Source organism: Sus scrofa, chromosome 11 (genome assembly GCF_054392235.1).
Source record: "Sus scrofa isolate SSC_HxYL_T2T_F1_AM1 chromosome 11, Sscrofa_HxYL_maternal_Yorkshire_Landrace_v2.0, whole genome shotgun sequence".
Taxonomy (NCBI): domain Eukaryota; kingdom Metazoa; phylum Chordata; class Mammalia; order Artiodactyla; family Suidae; genus Sus; species Sus scrofa.
The window spans coordinates 9462946-9481367 of NC_139393.1; the positions used below are offsets into that span (position 1 = coordinate 9462946).

General features: G+C 37.0%; 1 protein-coding gene across 7 annotated transcripts in view; it reads left to right on the top strand.

Moving 5' to 3' along the window:
* Nucleotides 1–18422, top strand: part of BRCA2 (BRCA2 DNA repair associated) — a 52123-nt gene that overhangs the window by 14907 nt on the left and 18794 nt on the right. For 3 of the 7 annotated variants that reach the window (XR_014819155.1, XM_084981410.1, XM_084981409.1), the window contains exons 11-16: nucleotides 999–5948; nucleotides 8290–8385; nucleotides 12028–12097; nucleotides 14132–14541; nucleotides 15524–15705; nucleotides 16687–16874. Coding sequence is in view for 4 of the 7 variants with exons in the window: in XM_084981410.1 (XP_084837536.1) it covers nucleotides 999–5948; nucleotides 8290–8385; nucleotides 12028–12097; nucleotides 14132–14541; nucleotides 15524–15705; nucleotides 16687–16874 (5896 nt within the window). In the remaining 3 variants the exon portion in view is untranslated. Of the gene's footprint in view, nucleotides 1–998; nucleotides 5949–8289; nucleotides 8386–12027; nucleotides 12098–14131; nucleotides 14542–15523; nucleotides 15706–16686; nucleotides 16875–18422 lie in introns of those variants that run through there. The other 4 variants (XR_014819156.1, XM_084981411.1, XM_084981412.1 and 1 more) reach the window with 4 other exon arrangements.

Below are 18422 nucleotides of genomic sequence, written 5' to 3' on the forward strand. Positions count from 1 at the left end.
TCTGGAGACAGCATGTGATTCATAAACATCAAGAGCTTGGCTACTTGATTCCCACTTTAATTTTTGATATTTATTATATGCAAGTTGGATAATTCTGTAAACATGTTGTGCTATTTAATATATATTTTCTCTAAAGTGTGTGAAAAATAGGGGGAAAAAGCTAATTGCTTGCTAAGTTTACTGTAAGGCAGTCATAAAACAATGATTTTTGCTGTTTTCGTTACATAGTTTTACACATGAGATTAATAATTTTGACTTGTTCAACAACAGGAATTGTGGTGGTGCAATGGAAACGAATCCAGCTAGTATCCATGAGGACGTAGGTTCGATCCCTAGTCTCACTCAGTGGGTTAGGGATCCAGCGTTGCTGTGAGCTGTGATGTAGGTCGCAGACACAGCTTGGATCCTGCATTGCTGTGGCTGTGGCATAGGCTGGCAGCTATAGCTCCGATTCGACCCCTAGTCTGGGAACTTCCATATGCCAGGCATGTGGCCCCAAAAAGCAAAAAAATAAAAAATAAAAAGATTAACTGAACAGAGCAGTTTAACTCATTTGTTAATATAATTGAGATTAGGTAATCTTTCAGGCCCTTCATGTGTAAAACCTGTTTAAAAGTTCATTTTTTTGGTTTTTATCAGTGCGATAGATTGAATTAACCAAAGGAAATGGTTACTTTTCTAATTCCTTTTCTTTGCCTTGGTAGAATTTCTAACTCCGATTACATCAATATTAGCAAAGAATTTTTTCCAATTTTATTTTCAAATAAAATTACTTTGAATTTTACTTGTGGCAGCTAGCTGCTTTCTTGAACTACATACTAATTTTAATTAAATTGATAAATATCATTAAAAAAATACTAGGTATGTATCTTTAGTTGAGAACTGTAATAATTCCAAAATAGAGAATATTTAGAGTTCTTTCTTTTAAACCTGATATTTAGTGAATGTGATTGACGGAACTTTAATTTCATCTTATCGCTTTGTGTCTTTATGCTTAGGTTTATTGCATTCTTCTGTCCAAAAAAATCGTTTACAGGATGACTCTGAAGAACGAATTTTGTCTTCAGCCAGCTCTTTGGGGACCATTCTGAGAAAATGTTCTAATAATGAAAGTCATTCTGATAACAAAACAGTATCTCAGGATCTTGATTATAAAGAAGCAAAAATTGATAAGGAGAAACTACCATCATTTATAACCACAGAAACTGATAATGTGTCATGCATGCAGAAAAAGCACTGTGAAGATGATCCAAAAAGCCAGAGAGTTCTAGATATAAAGGAAAAAGTCTTGCCTGCAGGACGTCACCCTGCAGTGCCACATTCAGAGGAAGGTCGTGATACTTACTTTCAATCCCAGGAAAACTTTTTACATGACCTTGATAATACCACCATTTTAACTCCTAGCTCCAAGGATCTTCTGTCAAATGCAGTTGTGACTTCTAGAGGAAAAGAATCATATAAAATGTCAGAGAAGATAAAATCTAGGAATCGCAAAGCTGATTTTGAATTAACCCGAAATATTTCCATGGAAAAGAATCAAGAAACATGTGTTTTAAATGACAGTTCTCAAAAAGCTGAGCTGTTGGCACCTGAAAAATACCTAACAGTAGTATCACCTTCTATGAAGGTCCAACTTAACCAAAATATAAATCTCACAGGAATCCAAAAAGACCAAGAAGAGACTACTTTAATTTCAAAAATAACCGTTAGTCCAAACTCTGAAGAACTTTTCCCAGACAACGAGACTAATTTTGTCTTTCAGACACCTACCAAAAGGAATATTCCTGTTTTGGGGAACATTATGGAAGTTCATGAGGTAGACCTCAGTTGCTTAAGAGAACCTGTTCTCAAGAACTCTGCCTTAGTAACATGTACAGATATAGATGATGAACAAACAGCCAAAGGGTCGATTACAAAAGATTTTGTTTCATCAAATAGAACCCATGATCTTATAGAGAAGAACAGGACGAGTGTACAGCAGCAACCAAAAATTATTCAAGGTCGAGAATCAAAGTCAGATACCTCCTTGGATATCGCTGTGAAATCAAACAGAAGTAATGATTGCATGGACAGTTGGGCAGGACTCTCAGATTTGATTGCAAGGCACAGTTTTGGAAATGGCTTCAGGACAGCTTCTAATAAAGAGATAAAACTCTCTGAACACAACATTAAGAAAAGTAAATTGCTCTTCAGAGATCTTGAAGAACATTATCCTCCTAGCGTAGCCTGTGTTGAAATTGCAAATACCTTATCATTAGCAAGTCAAAAGAAAGAAAGCAAACCTCATGCACTTGATTTGCAGTCAGTTAATACTGTATCTGGGTGTGTGCAAAGTAGTGCAGTTCTTTCTGATAGTGAAAACAGACACACAACCCCTCCAATTTTATCTTTAAAGCAAGACTTTAATTCAAACCATAATTTAACACCTAGCCAAAAGGCAGAAATTACAGAACTTTCGACAATACTGGAAGAATCGGGAAGCCAGTTTGAATTTACGCAATTTAAAAAACCAGGTCACATAACACAGAACAGTCTGTGCGAAATGCCTGCAAATCAGATGACTGTCTTAAACACCCCTTCTGAGGAATGGAAAGATCCTGCTCTTCATCTCACAAGTAATGCCCCATCTGTCAGTCAGGCAGAAAGCAGCAGCAAGTCTGAAGGTATAGATGGAGGTAAGCAAAAGTTTGCTTGCTTGTCATCATCCAACTGTAGCAGAAGTGCTTCTGGTTATTTAGCAGATAAAAATGAAGTGGAATTTAGGGGGTTTTATTCTGCTCGTGGCACAAAACTGAATGTTTCCAGGAAAGCTCTGCAGAAAGCTATGAACCTGTTCAGTGACATTGAGAATGTTAGTGAGGAAACTTCTGCAGCAGTAGGTCCAGGATGTTTCTCTTCAAGCAAATGTAATGATTCTGATGTTTCAATATTTAAGGTAGAAAATTATAGCAGTGATAAAAGTTTAAGTGAGAAATACAATAAATGCCAACTGATACTAAAAAATAACATTGAAAGGACTGCTGACATTTTTGTTGAAGAAAATACTGACGGTTACAAGAGAAATACTGAAAATAAAGACAACAAATGTACTGGTCTTGCTAGTAACTTAGGAGAAGCTGATGACAGTGCTTCAAGTAAAACTGATACAGTTTATATGCACGAAGATGAAACTGGTTTGCCATTTATTGATCACAACATACATCTAAAATTACCTAACCACTTTATGAAGAAGGGAAATACTCAAATTAAAGAAGGTTTGTCAGATTTGACTTGTTTGGAAGTTATGAGAGCCGAAGAAACATTTCATATTAATACATCAAATAAACAGTCAACTGTTAATAAGAGGAGCCAAAAAATAAAAGATTTTGATGTTTTTGATTTGTCCTTTCAGAGTGCAAGTGGGAAAAACATCAGAGTCTCTAAAGAGTCATTAAATAAAGCTGTAAATTTCTTTGACGAAAAATGCACAGAAGAAGAATTGAATAACTTTTCAGATTCCTCAAATTCTGAAATACTTTCTGGCATAAATATCAACAAAATAAACATTTCAAGCCATAAGGAAACAGATTCGGACAAAAACAAACTATTGAAAGAAAGTGACCCAGTTGGTATTGAAAATCAATTACTGACTCTCCAGCAAAGATCAGAATGTGAAATCAAAAAGATCGAAGAACCTACCATGCTGGGTTTTCATACAGCTAGTGGGAAAAAAGTAAAAATTGCGAAGGAATCGTTGGACAAAGTGAAAAATCTTTTTGATGAAACAAAGCAAGATAGTAGTGAAACCACTAATTCTAGCCATCAAGGGGTAAAAACACAGAAGGACAGAGAGGTATGTAAAGAAGAGCTTGAATTAACATTCGAGACAGTTGAAATAACTGCCTCAAAGCATGAAGAAATACGGAATTTTTTAGAGGAGAAAAAACTTGTTTCTAAGGAGATCACCATGCCACCCAGGCTCTTACGTCATCATTTACACAGACAAACTGAAAATCTCAGCATGTCAAACAGTATCCCCCTAAAAGGTAAAGTACATGAAAATATGGAAGAAGAAACATCTTGTCACACAGATCAGTCCACTTGTTCAGCCATTGAAAATTCAGCATTAACATTTTACACAGGACATGGCAGAAAAATTTCTGTGAATCAGGCTTCCGTATTTGAAGCCAAAAAGTGGCTTAGAGAAGGAGAATTGGACGATCAACCAGAAAACGTAGATTCTGCCAAGGTCATATGTTTAAAGGAATATGCTAGGGATTATGTAGGAAATCCTTTGTGTGGGAGTAGTTCAAACAGTATCATAACTGAAAATGACAAAAATCTCCCTGAAAAACAAAATTCAACTTATTTAAGTAACAGTGTGTCTAACAACTATTCATACCATTCTGATTTTTGTCATTCCAATGAGGTGCTCAGCAAATCAGAATCTCTCTCAGAAAATAAAATTGGTAATTCTGATACTGAGCCAGCAGTGAAGAATGTCAAAGACAGAAAAGACACTTGTTTTTCTGAAGAGATATCCACCGTAAGAGAAGCAAACACACACCCACAAGCTGTAGATGAAGACAGCTGGGTTCGGAAGCTTGTGATTAACTCTACACCATGCAAAAATAAAAATACACCTGGTGAAGTGTCCAGATCTAATTCAAATAATTTTGAGATAGAGCCACCTGCATTCAGTACAAGTGGGAACATAGCCTTTGTTTCACATGAAACAGACGTGAGAGAGAGGTTTGCAGACAACAACAGGAAGGCGATTAAGCAAAACACTGAGAGTATGTCAGGCTCTTGCCAAATGAAAATTATGACTGGCGCTCATAAGGCATTGGGTGATTCAGAGGATGTTATTTTCCCTAACTCTCCAGATAGTGAAGAACATATTACACGTTCACAGGAGGTTTTTCCTGAAATTCAAAGTGAACAAATTTTACAACATGACCCAAGTGTATCCGGATTGGAGAAAGTTTCTGAAATGCCACCTTGTCATATTAACTTAAAAACTTTTGATATACATAAGTTTGATATGAAAAGACATCCCATGTCAGTCTCTTCTATGAATGATTGTGGGGTTTTTAGCACAGCAAGTGGAAAATCTGTACAAGTATCAGATACTGCATTACAAAAAGCGAGACAAGTATTTTCTAAGACAGAAGATGTGGCTAAGCCATTCTTTTCCAGAGCAGTTAAAAGTGATGAAGAACATTCAGACAAGTACACAAGAGAAGAAAATGCTATGATGCATCCCCCCCCAAATTTCCTGTCATCTGCTTTCTCCGGATTTAGTACAGCAAGTGGAAAACAGGTTCCAGTTTCTGAGAGTGCCTTATGCAAAGTGAAGGGAATGTTTGAGGAATTTGATTTAATGGGAACTGAATGTAGACTTCAGCATTCACCTACATCTAGACAAGATGTGTCAAAGATACTTCCTCTCTCCGAGATTGATGAGAGAACCCCAGAACACTCTGTAAGTTCCCAAACAGAGAAAGCCTACAATGAACAATTTAAATTACCAGATAGCTGTAACACTGAAAGCAGTTCTTCAGAAAATAATCACTCTGTTAAAGTTTCTCCCGATCTCTCTCGGTTTAAGCAAGACAAACAGTTGGTATCAGGAGCAAAAGTATCACTTGTTGAGAACATTCATCATCTGGGAAAAGAACAAGCTTTACCTAAAAATATAACAATGGAAATTGGGAAAACTGAAACTTTTCCTAATCTTCCCTTGAAAACAAATATAGAAATTTGTTCTACTAAGTCCAAAGATCCAGAAAACTCTTTTGAAACAGAAGCAGTTGAGATTGCCAGAGCTTTTATGGAAGATGGTGAGCTGACAGATTCTGAACTGCCAAGTCATGCCAAACACTCTCTTTCACGCCAAAAAAATGAGGAAACGGTTTTGTTAACTTTAGGAATTGGAAAAAGAAGAGGAGATGCACTTGCCACTGTTGGTAAGTGTCTATTTTTTCCTTTTAGTTTGCCAATAACATTTTAAATTAAGTCCTTAATAATTCTGATGTAGTAGTTTGTAGCAATTAGGGTGTTTTACACTAAGTACATTTTTTCATACTTTTATGTGTAGTTTGGTGGAATGTGATTTCACTCTTAATATCACTGAGTCTGTGTACTAAGAAGTCATTGGTTGAGTCACGGATGGAGAGATGGATGGATAGGTAGGTAGGCAGCAGGCAGAGGTTCAGACTCTGGCTCTTTAAAAGAACTTTAAAAGTTGGTTTCTAGTTATAGGTATTGGCTTGCTTTTTTTTCCATCTAGGAGGTGTTCTGAAATCAGTTATCCTTAGCAAATAATACGCTGGTCTTAATGCCATTTGGATGGTATTTTGACTTCTCTTTTAAATGTAGTAATTTTAACAATTTACCTCAACTATCAGGTTAAGTGGATATGTGATGTTCTTTTTCTGTTAGTATCTCTGACTAGGAATAATCTTAAATAGTTGAACTTGTCGATGAGTTACAGTTAAAGTAAATGCCTAAACTAAGTCTCAGCTTCTAAGTGGATAATCTTTTAAAAAACTATGGACTTGTAGAGTAGTTATCATAAGTCTTCTTGTCTAGTCCCTTCATATTACAGAGAAAGATCCTGCAGCCGGTCAGTTCATCCTTCCACTTGATGCATTCTGCCCTTAAGTCAGCCTGGTGGATACAGACTTGTTTAATCAAGTGTTAGCCAGTTTACGTTCTACCCCCATATATGTTACGGGCAAAGCAGTAAGTTTATAATACTTACCTTAAACTGTTGCTTTTCTCTCGGGAAAAATTCGGAGGTGCAGATGCTTAAAAGTATTCATAATGTTTAATGGAAAATAATAGGCCTTATTTATAGGACTCCATTTTGTTCATGTGTGTATAAAGTGGGTTGGCCTTAACACTTAGGAATAAAAACAACTCAGACTTCTAATAACTGTTCTCAACATCACTATTTAATTTCCCTCACTTCTGTTTGATATATATATATATATATATATATATATATATAAAAGCTATATATATATAAGCTATATATATAAGCTATATATATAAGCTATATATATAAGCTATATATATATATAAGCTATATATATATATAGCTATATATATATATATAGCTATATATATATATAAGCTATATATATATATATATATAGCTTATTCAGCTTCTGGTTACTTGAATAGTACAGGTCCTTGTCAAACAATTAAATCACTTCATAATCTAACATTTGATAAAGCCTTTCATGGACATTTTAATTTACTAAATCCTTCGGATTCATTCCCTTTAATAAAACAGCAAAAAGCAAAGAATCTGTTAACATATATTATCTCAATAAGATATGGAAATGCATAACTTAAATTATAGTTTAAGTTTAGTCTCAGTCTTTGTAGAATTTTAAAGAAGTCATATTACTTTTGCTAATATTTTCATGTCATTTTTGTTTTTGTTTTTGTTTTGCTTTTTAGGCACGCACCCGAGGCATATGGAGGTTCCCAGGCTAGGGCTGAAATCGGAGCGACAGCTGCTGGCCTACACCACAGCCACAGCAACGCAGGATCCAAGCCGTGTCTGCAACCCATACCACAGGTCACGACAACACCAGATCCTTAACCCACTGAGCGAGGCCAGGGATAAAACTCACAGCCTTATCATTCCTAGTCGGATTCGTTTCCATTGTGCCATGATGGGAACTCCTCATGTAATTTTGATAGTCTTTTAAAGTCTTTTCTCCTATTTACTGACCGTAATTCAAAAATCTATATAATAAATTCCTTCTTGAGTATAATGTAAAAAAAATAGTTTATTTGAAGAAATGTTGTCCTTATTGCCAGTAAAGTGGCAATTTATTAAAAAGTAGCTTATCTGAGTTCCCTGGTGGCTCAGTGGGTTAAGGATCTGGCATTGTCACTTCCGTGGTGTGGGTTCGATACCTGGCTGGGAACTTCCACATGCTGTAGGTGCAGCCAAAAAATACCCCCCAAAGAGTAACTTAACTATACTCCAATATAAAATAAAAATTAAAAAGAAAAAATGTAGCTTATCTGTGGTACCTGGTAACATCTGTTTATCCCTGGCCCCTATTAAATAGTGGTATTTTAAATGGTCAAAAAAATAGAAATTAAATATTGAAAAATTAGTTTTCTCTTCAAAATAGAATGTTCATTACTTACAATTATTACTTATTTTTTGCTTAACATATTGTAAGAGTCAATACTTTAGTTTTAAAAATGGACTATATAGGCTTTTGAAAAATGAAATTGACACTATTTGCTGTAAAAATATGTATGGAAATTTCTTTTTAGGAGAACCCCCAATCAAAAGAAACTTGTTAAATGAATTTGACAGGATAATAGAAAATCAAGAAAAATTCTTAAAGGCTTCAAAAAGCACTCCAGATGGTAACATTTGCTTTTTATCCATATCTTTTCCACCTCTGTAGTTATTATAAGTACTATTCTTAAAGTTATTTTTCTCAGCTCTTTTGGGTATGTAGGTAATTGAGCAAGCCTTTAGTGTATGGTTTGTTAAAACTTACATCGTTCCTTATTTGTTATGTGAGCTTTTCCTTCATAATATCTATTAGAATGTAGAGGTTCTCCATAACTGAAAATTGTGAAATGATAATAAAATAATGACTTTTTAAATAAAAAATCTGTAAGAATTTTTATGAGCTTTAGTAATTTAAGCTCAGATTCTGGTATCCAGTTGATTTCAGAATATTTACCTGAATCAGTTATTTAATTAGAGGTTGAAAAATAGTTGCTTTCAAATTCTGTTATTTCTTACATATTTATTAGCTGGGATTCTTCAGCAAAAAAGAGCTTTCTCTTTAACAACTGGGAATGAACTATAGTTCTTCCTAAATAGACAGGGTAAATACTTAATTCTTTCCTTTTAATCACCAGATTTTTCAGAGTAAAGAGTAGTTGGTGTAATAACCGCTATTAATGGTAGCAAATTTTTTTCTTTCTCCATTGAGTAAAATTGATTTTTACTTATAATGTATATATATATAAAGTTTAAAATATACATTATAAATAATGTATTTCTTTATAAAAGAAAACATTATTTTGTGTTTGTTTATTTGTTTGGTTTTTTTTTTGGGGGGGGGGGGTCTTTTTAGGGCCGCACCCACTGCATATGGAGGTTCCCAGGCTAGGGGTCTAATCAGAGCTGTTGCTGCTGGCCTACGCCAGAGCTACAGCAGTGTGGGATTCGAGCCATGTCTGTGACCTACACCACAGCTCACAGCAACGCCAGATCCCTAACCCACTGAGTGAGGCCAGAGATCGAACCCACAACCTCATGGTTCCTAGTTGGAGTTGTTTCCGCTGGGCCAAGATGGGAACTCCAAAAACATTATTTTTGACCTTCAAAATCATTCCACACTAGAAAGTGGAGAACTCTCCAAATATTTCCCAAGATATTTTTAGTTTAAATATGCCTCAACTAACCTCTAAGCCCTTGTTTTTAATTATCACCAAAAGATTTCTGAGGATGTCCTTGTAATTCCCCGCCCCAATTCTAGAATCCTTAAGAATCTCCAAAGATCCTTTCTGTGATTAATATTTTTAAAAAAAGATTTGGGTGCTCATGGCTGCTGGTGTTACTGTTTGTTTAATACTGAACTCTTGGTTCCTAATAACATTAACATATTTACTTCCTTGTTTTTACCTCCCAGCCATGGTTCTCAAACTGAACTCAAGACCTCTTTATACGCTCAGAAATGATTAAAGATCTCATAGCATTTGGTTGTGTTGGATATCTACTTATATTTACCATTTTCAAAATTAAAACAGAAATTTTAATATTTGTAAATATTAAATATTGTACTCTGGTCATTTTGAAAATATTAATTAGTTCAGAGTTACGTAGCTCTTCCGAATGCTGATACATTTTGTTATATAATATTAAACAATTGCTTGGGTTAATGTCACCACTGATCTAATCAGAAAATTTAGTGCTGAGAAGTTGTCAAGCTATTAGCCAGATACAAGCTTTCCAAAACTGTAATTGCATTTAAAAGCCTGAATTTTACAATTCAGTTTGTTTGGCAACAGATACTGTCACTTGTTTTTGTAATGGCAAATTCATTTCATTCATTATTTAAGAGTTATCTGCCGGATACCCAAGTCTGAATAAGTGTTGTTTGTTAGTTGTTCTTTCAAATACAATTAGAATATTTTGGAAAAAAATGATCAGTGTAGTTCACATTAAGTACATTTCCTCAAGACAGTCATTTCACTAAAGTATGCAGCAGGACACATCAGCAGTACAAATGTCCACACAGTGAGAAAGGCATAAATAACTTCTTAGGGAAATATTTTGACAGCTAGGATTCCCTGTGAGGGTTGTGGTTACTCCCCCCAGGGTTCCATGAATCGCTCTTTGCGAATCACTGTCTTACATTATATGTGTGGTAGTTTCAAGTTTATAATACAAGTGTTACTACCAACCATAACACTATATGGGGAAGTTTAAGAATTCTTTGCAGTTTTTTTCCAAAGAATATGTATCACTTAGAATGTATAGTCAGAGTTCTGTGTTCACATGCCACTCAAAATAATTGTTTTGTTTGTGGCTAACAACTTGATAATCAGGTTAGATGCATTTGTTTCCGTTTGTCTTCAACTTTGGCATTTGCTTTTTTTTTAATTATATATTTAAATAAATAGGACATTTTAATTTCATTCGTCATAACTATAGAAAAGTTTACTTGGACAAGCCTTGTTTTCATTGCTGCCCCCTCCATACAGTTCACCACCTTCCTCAATTCTTGCTCATTATATAGGTCACTATTTTTAATGGTCTTTGGTTTGTCCTTTTATAGTTTCTTTTTGTAAAAATAAGTAAATATGTATATGTATGTGTATATATATGTGTATATATATATATATATATATATGGCCTCGTTACCTTTCTTGCTCAGAGGGTATCACTGTACACACAGTTTCGTACCTTCTTTGTTGTACTTTAGAGTATCTCTGGAGATCATGCCTTAATGAGTGTGTGGAGATCATCCTTGTTCGTTCTTTTTTTTTTTTTTTTGTCTTTTTTGTCTTTTTTGCTATTTCTTGGGCCGCTCCCGTGGCTTATGGAGGTTCCCAGGCTAGGGGTCTAATTGGAGCTGTAGCCACCGGCCTACGCCAGAGCCACAGCAACGCGGGATCTGAGCTGCGTCTGCAACCTACATCACAGCTCACGGCAATGCCGGATCGTTAACCCACTGAGCAAGGGCAGAGACCGCATCCGCAACCTCATGGTTTCTAGTCGGATTCATTAACCACTGCGCCACGACGGGAACTCCGTTTTTCGTTCTTGTGGTTGCATGGTACTTCCATCCTGAAGCTTTATTGGTGTATTCTGGTCTATTCAACCAATCCCTCCCTGCTAATGGACTTAGTTAAAGTTTTAAGAAGTACAAGTTACATAGTGAGAATGAATAATATCTAAAGTTTAACTTATAAACTTTCATAAAACTAAAATTAAAAATTTATTTGTGGAGCTCCCGTTGCGGCGCAGCAGAAACGAATCCAACTAGCATTCAAGAGGATGCAGATTCATTCCCTGGCCTCGCTCACTGGGTCAAGGATCTGGCGTTGCTTTGAGTTATGATGTAGGTCACAGATGAGGCTCGTATCCCAAGTTGCTGTGGCTGTGGTGTATGCTGGCAGCTGCAGCTCCAACTCAACCCCTGGCCTGGGAACTTCCATATGCTACAGGTGCAGCCCTAAAAAAGCAAAAAAAAAAAAAAAAAAAATGTACATTGGCAATTAGCTAACACCTTTGAGTTATGATTAACATCAGCAGAGTAAATTTATACTGTTTTCTTATATATATTTGCACTGTGAGTTATTTGTATTAATCATTCTCAATCTATGAATCAGATTTTTTGATAATTAAGCATCCATTATACACATTGAAAATTTTTAAGTATATAATTTTTGCATCAATATTTATAATGATGTATAATGAACTTAGGAAATAAAATCTCCCATTAGATTTTTATTAATACATAATATAAAATAATATTTTTCTAGGCACAATGAAAGATAGAAGGTTGTTTATGCATCATATTTCTTTAGAGCCAGTTACCTGTGGACCCGCTTGGTAAGACATGCTTACATTTTTAAATTCTACGAACATAGTGTAGGAAAAGGATGGGTATTTTCAATAAATTTTTCTAAAAATACTGGTCCTTGCAGCTCAAATACAGCATTGCTGTGGCTGTGGCTGTGGTGTAGGCCAGTGGCTATGGCTCACATTCGACCTCTAGCCTGGGAACCTCCATATGCCGCAGGTGCAGCCCTAAAAAAGACAAAAAATAAATAAATAAATAAAATTAAAAATGAAAATAATGGTTCTAACATATGGTAAAGATATTAACACTTCTCCATTTGAAAGCCTGTATCTGGAGTATATAATTCTGTACTTTGGTAGTACTTTATAATGTTGTGCATGTTCGTATCTCATTTTTAATTTCATAATTTTGTAAAGTAGACATTTTATTCCATTTTTATGGATAAGGTACTGAGGTTGAGAGGGATTAAGGAAATGACTTAAAGTCAATTAATTAGAATGGCATATATTATAGCTCAATTACATTAATAAAAGTGAAAGAAAGGAGTTCCCATTGTGTCCAAGCATGTTTAGAACCCGACTAATATCCACGAGGATGTGGTTTTGATCCCTGGGCCTTGCTTGGTGGATTAAAGATCCGGTATTGCTACAAGCGGCAGCACGGGTCGCACATGCAGCTCGGATCCGGCATTGCTGTGGCTGTGGCATAGGCTGGCACCTGCAGCTCCAGTTCAACACCCAGGCTGGGAATGTCCATATGCCGTGGGTGTGGCTGTAAAAAGAAAAGGAAAAAAAAGACAGGGATGTCCAGTACTACACACAGTGCAAAGTGTAGGGATAACACCTTCAGAATGTCTGGCATAAAGATACATGTTAAGGAGTTTCTGTCATGGCTCAGTGGTTAACGAACCCGACTAGTGTCCATGACGATGTGGGTTCAATCCCTGGCCTTGCTGAGTGGGTTAAGCATCCGGCATTGCCGTGAGCTGTGGTGTAGGTCATAGACACAGCTCGGATCCCACGTTGGTATGGGTGTGGCGCAGGCCAGCCGCTGTAGCTTGGATTCGACCCTTAGCCTAGAAACCTCCATATGCCATGGTGCGGGCGTAAAAAGACCAAAAAAAAAAAAAGAAAAAGATACAGATTAATATTTTTATTGTTTGATAGATGATAATTTAAGCAATGGAAATGACTCATATCACCCAGGAAAAGTGTCTATGATAGAAATTCAACTTTGGAGGCAGGAATATTTTTAAGAGGAAAAACCAGTTTTTTAAAAAAGAAGGAAGGAAAGACAGAGATAATCGTGGTGTAAATATTAGCACTGAGAATTTTAAAAAGGAAAACTGTCTAAAGTGTCAGAGGTCAGGCAGAATGAGTTTACACATGAAGCTTTTTCATTTTTGTTTTTGGCATTGGGAGGTTATTAGCTTCACTGAGAACAATTCTGAAGAATAGTGGGAAAAAGCAGAGTTGCATCAGTGGAAAGTGAGGAAGAGAAAAGAGCTAGGTTAGATTAACTACGGCCAAGGCTGGCCGTGAGGGATAGGTAACCGTATTAGCTTGAAGGGGAGATGGGCTGAGGAACAGGTTTGTCAAGGGTGAACAGGGCTTTCTGAGTGAAAAAGGTGTACCATACAGTAGAGGGAAAAGAAGGAGACGGAATACTCATGGAAAGAGCAGGGCTCCCAAGGAGGCAAGTTACTAGATGGGGTCGGGAGTACAGGCGAAGGGGTTACCATGGGGATGGGTGGATGTCCCGCAGAGGAGGTGAGGGGCTGGGATGGGACCGGAGGAGACAAACAAGATGTATGTTGGACGGACGCTTCTCTAATGTGTGTAGGTGGTAGAGTCAAAGGCTGGGGGTCGGTGCGTGAGAAACAGACTTGGCAAGTGTGGTGGTGTTTGGGAGGACAGCCGTGATGACCTGCCAAACAGTTACCAGAATAGGAGTGCCATGTAGCAGTTGAGGGTCTACCAAAAATATATATGTATCCCAAAACATGTATATACGTGTACCTTTACTGGTAGATAATCCAACACATGTTATCTTCCCCATCGTAGCACAACGACAGAGCGGCCGAAAGTGCGGAATCCCCATTTCACTGCACCTGGTCAAGGATTTCTAGCTGAATCTCGTCTTGATGAACACCTGACTTTGGAAAAGGCTTCAAGCAATTTATCAGTTTCAGGGCAGCCACTTTGCAAAGCTCCTGCCCCCAGAAATGAAAAAAGGAGACACTCATTAAGTACAGGCAAACCCATGAAAGTCTTTGTCCCACCATTTAAAACCAAATCGCATGTTCACAGAGATGAACAGTGTGTTACCGGGAATACTGAGTTGGAGGAAAACAAACAAAAACAAAAAAACGTAGATGAACATGGCTTTGGTAATAGTGAAAATAATGTTAACAGCGGTGAAATTCCTCAAACAACAACCGTAATTTTCACAAAGAATGAAGAAGAGCCTTTAGGTATTGTGTGAAAATTGGTGTTGACTTGTTTTTGCCTTTCAGTTATGTATTTTTCTTTTTTTTTTTTTTTTGCCTTTTCTAGGGCTGCTCTCGCGGCATATGGAGGTTCCCAGGCTAGGGGTCTAATCAGAACTGTAGCCGCCAGCTTACACCAGAGCCACAGCAACGTGGGCTGTGTCTGCAACCTACACCACAGCTCACGGCAACGCTGGATCCTTAACCCACTGAGCAAGGCCAGGGATCAAACCCGAAACCTCATGGTTCTTGCATTTGTTAACCACTGAGCCACGACGGGAACTCTCTCAGTTATGTATTTTTTTTTTTTTTTTCTGTCTTTCTAGGGCCGCTTCCCTCAGCATATGGAGGTTCCCAGGATAGGGGTCTAATCGGGGTTGTAGCCCCCGGCCTACGCCAGAGCCATAGCAACGCAGGATCCGAGCCGTATCTGCAACCCACACCACAGCTCTCGGCAACGCCAGATCCTTAACCCTCTGAGCAAGGCCAGAGATCGAACCTGCAACCTCGTAGTTCCTAGTCGGATTCATTAACCACTGAGCCGCTACGAGAACTCCAGTTATGTATTTCTTACATTAAGTGATGCCTTGAGAATTTTCCCCATCTTATGATTACTAATTTCAAAACCATTTGTAATGTTTAGATTTTTCTAAGTCCAAAGATGAAATTATTCTGATGTTTTCTTTCAAAGGTAACTACTTGTAGACCATCTTGTTTTGTTTTGTTTTTTTTTTTAAAAGCTATCAGACACACAATCTAGGAATGCTATTACTAGATTGTATTTTTGATCAGGCACCTAATTTTCTTTCAAATTCAAAGTAAAAATATTCTATTCTTTACAAGTAAAAACTTTTTTCATCCCTTAAGATTTAAAGTTAGAACAAATTGATACAGATGATTTTATAAAACAAGGGTTGTGCTTTTAAACTTTCATATTCAATTTTTTTTGCTAATTATTCTTTAATAGATTTGATTACAAATCTTCAGATTGCCAGAGATATACAGGATATGCGAATTAAAAAGAAAAAAAGGCAACGTATTTTTCCACAGCCAGGCAGTCTGTATCTTGCAAAAACATCCACTCTGCCTAGAATCTCTCTGAAAGAAGCAGTAGAAGGCCGAGTTCCCTCTGCATGTTCTCACAAACAGGTATGCTTTTGTCTATAATGTGAGTAGCTTTTATAGCAATGTGTAACTTTATTTTATTAACTGGTATCTCCAGATTATTTTATTTGAAGAAAGAACGAGTTAAGAGTTCTTGTTGTCACTCAGTGGGTTAAGAACCCAACTGGTATCCATGAGGATGCAGATTCAATCCCTGGCCTCGTTCAGTGGGTGTTGCTGCAAGGTATAGCCTAGGTCTTGGATGTAGCTCGAATCCCAGGTTGCTGTGGCTGTGGCGCAGGCTGGTGGCTGCAACTCTACCTGGGAACTACCATATGCTGTGGGCGTGGCCCTTAAAAAAAAAAAAAAAGAACAAGTTAATGGAGAAAAGGGTGGGTAAAATCATCTTGCTTTCTAATCAGCCTAAGTGTCAGCCTCCTGTTGTGCCTCCTTATCCTATGTGACCTATGCTTCAAAATTACTGTTTCTCTTCCCCCTTCAAAATGTGTTCATTTTATTAAAGTGCTCTCAGGCAAGGAGTTAAAGGAAAGTTGCCTCATTAAATTTAAAGTGTGAATAACTTATCTCTGAACCTGCTAGGAGCTATTTACATTTTTAAATGAGTATTCTCACAAAGCCAGTACTATCTAGTTAGAATTTTAGGTAATGAAGAGGTGAAAAGCTGGGCCCCTTCTAAGCTTTTTAAGCTTAGGAAGTTTTATAAAACATTACATTACTGTTTTATCCCCACAACAACTTCCAGTGGCAGATAGAGCAGGAGGCATGTACACAGGTGGAATGGGAAAGGTGCAGCAGATCCTTGAATGTACAGGTCATTGATGTTATATAAAAACTGTGTAGCTTCTAATAAGTTAAATGTTTTTATAGTGAATATTTTCATATTTAAATGAAAAACTTGAGTTAAATTCAGTTTGGGTTTGTTGTTTCTATTCGATGAAATGTGTTCTTTTGTATGATTTTGTTTTTTATTCATTGTCAAATTTTTCTATCCCTTATTTTGTGCAGCTGTATATGTATGGTGTTTCTAAACATTGCATAAAAATTAACAGCAAAAATGCAGAGTCTTTTGAGTTTCACACTCAAGATTATTTTGGCACAGAAGGTTTATGTGCTGGAAAGGGAATACAGTTGGCTGATGGTGGATGGCTAATACCCTCCAATGATGGAAAGGCTGGAAAAGAAGAGTTTTATAGGTAATCTCTGCAAAAAGAAATTTTCTTTTAACTTTATATATTCCAACATCCCTCTCTTCCTCACAAGGCCCTCTTTTTTTCCTCTTTCCTTATCTCTCATAAACTTAAAAATCTGGCTAGAAATCAAAGTTTATACATGGAATGATTTAAAGTTCATTGTGGCTGGAGTTCCCGTCGTGGCGCAGTGGTTAATGAATCTGACTAGGAACCATGAGGTTTTGAGTTCAATCCCTGGCCTCGCTCAGTGGGTTAAGGATCCGGTGTTGCCGTGAGCTGTGGTGTAGGTTGCAGACACGGCTCGGATCCCGTGTTGCTGTGGCTCTGGCGTAGGCCAGTGGCTACAGCTTTGATTAGACCCCTAGCCTGGGAACCTTGATATGCCTCAGGAGCAGCCCAAGAAAATGGCAAAAAAAAAAAAATAATAATAAAGTACATTGTGGTTCACTCAACATTCATTGAAATCTTTTGAAAAGTGAATTTTGGTTTTCTTAGGATTTTCTGAATTGGTTTTCCTTAAAATAAGACATTATTTTTATTGTTTTTACAAAATAAAGGCTGCTAAGAAAAGTTGATTGTGAGTTGGCCTTATCATGAACCCACACATATACTTATGTGGATATTCTCTTCATTGTGTATTTCAATAAATATAAAATATAATACTAAAGTTAAACAGAAAAACTTCAATATCAGTAATACCAAATACCTAGCAAACTCCAGTGCGCTACAGCATCAACAGTTTAGAAACCGTGTCCTTTTATGAGGCTACTGTTTATACAAAAGCATAATTTAGACTTTTTGCTCTCAGCGGGGTATTACCTCATGCCACTGACCTGTTTCCAGTGCCCTTATTTTTGAAATCTCTGTACATCTTTCAAAAATTTACAGTTTTGGATTGTTTTAAAACCAAAGTATTATTGACATCTTGCGCCTGTCCCCCATAACAAATACTTGCTATTGATTCTAGTTGGGAAAGGAACGGTTGTATCACTTAACTGTATTAAGAAGACTGCATAATGTAGAGCTTAAGAGAGGTTTCCCTTTAATCAGGTGGGAATGGTTCAGATGTTTGACTGTTAAATCTCAAGCTGTGTTTCTGACCATTCAGCAAATATTTATTAAGCAGCCACTGTGAGGCATATACTATCTTGGGTATAGGGATAACAAAACAAAAAAATCTCTGCCCTGTTGTGTTCATGACTGCAGCTCATCAGGATGCAGGAGAAGGGCAGTGGAAGAAGAAGAGTTGAAGAGGGGGAATACAGTCATTCTTTCAGGAATTGCTCTACAAAAAAGAGAAAGGGGCAATATCTGGAGAAGGAAGTAGGATGTTAGTTTTGTTGTGTTTGTTTTAAGGTAGAAAACAATTTTTTTTTTTTTTTTTTAGGGCCACACCCGTGGCATGTGGAGAGTCCCAGGCTAGGGGTCGAATTGGAGCTGCAGCTGCCGGCCTACACCACAGCCACAGCAACACCAGATCCAAGCCGCATCTGCGACCTACACCACAGCTCACAGCAACGCCAGATCCTTAACACACTGAGCAAGGCCAGG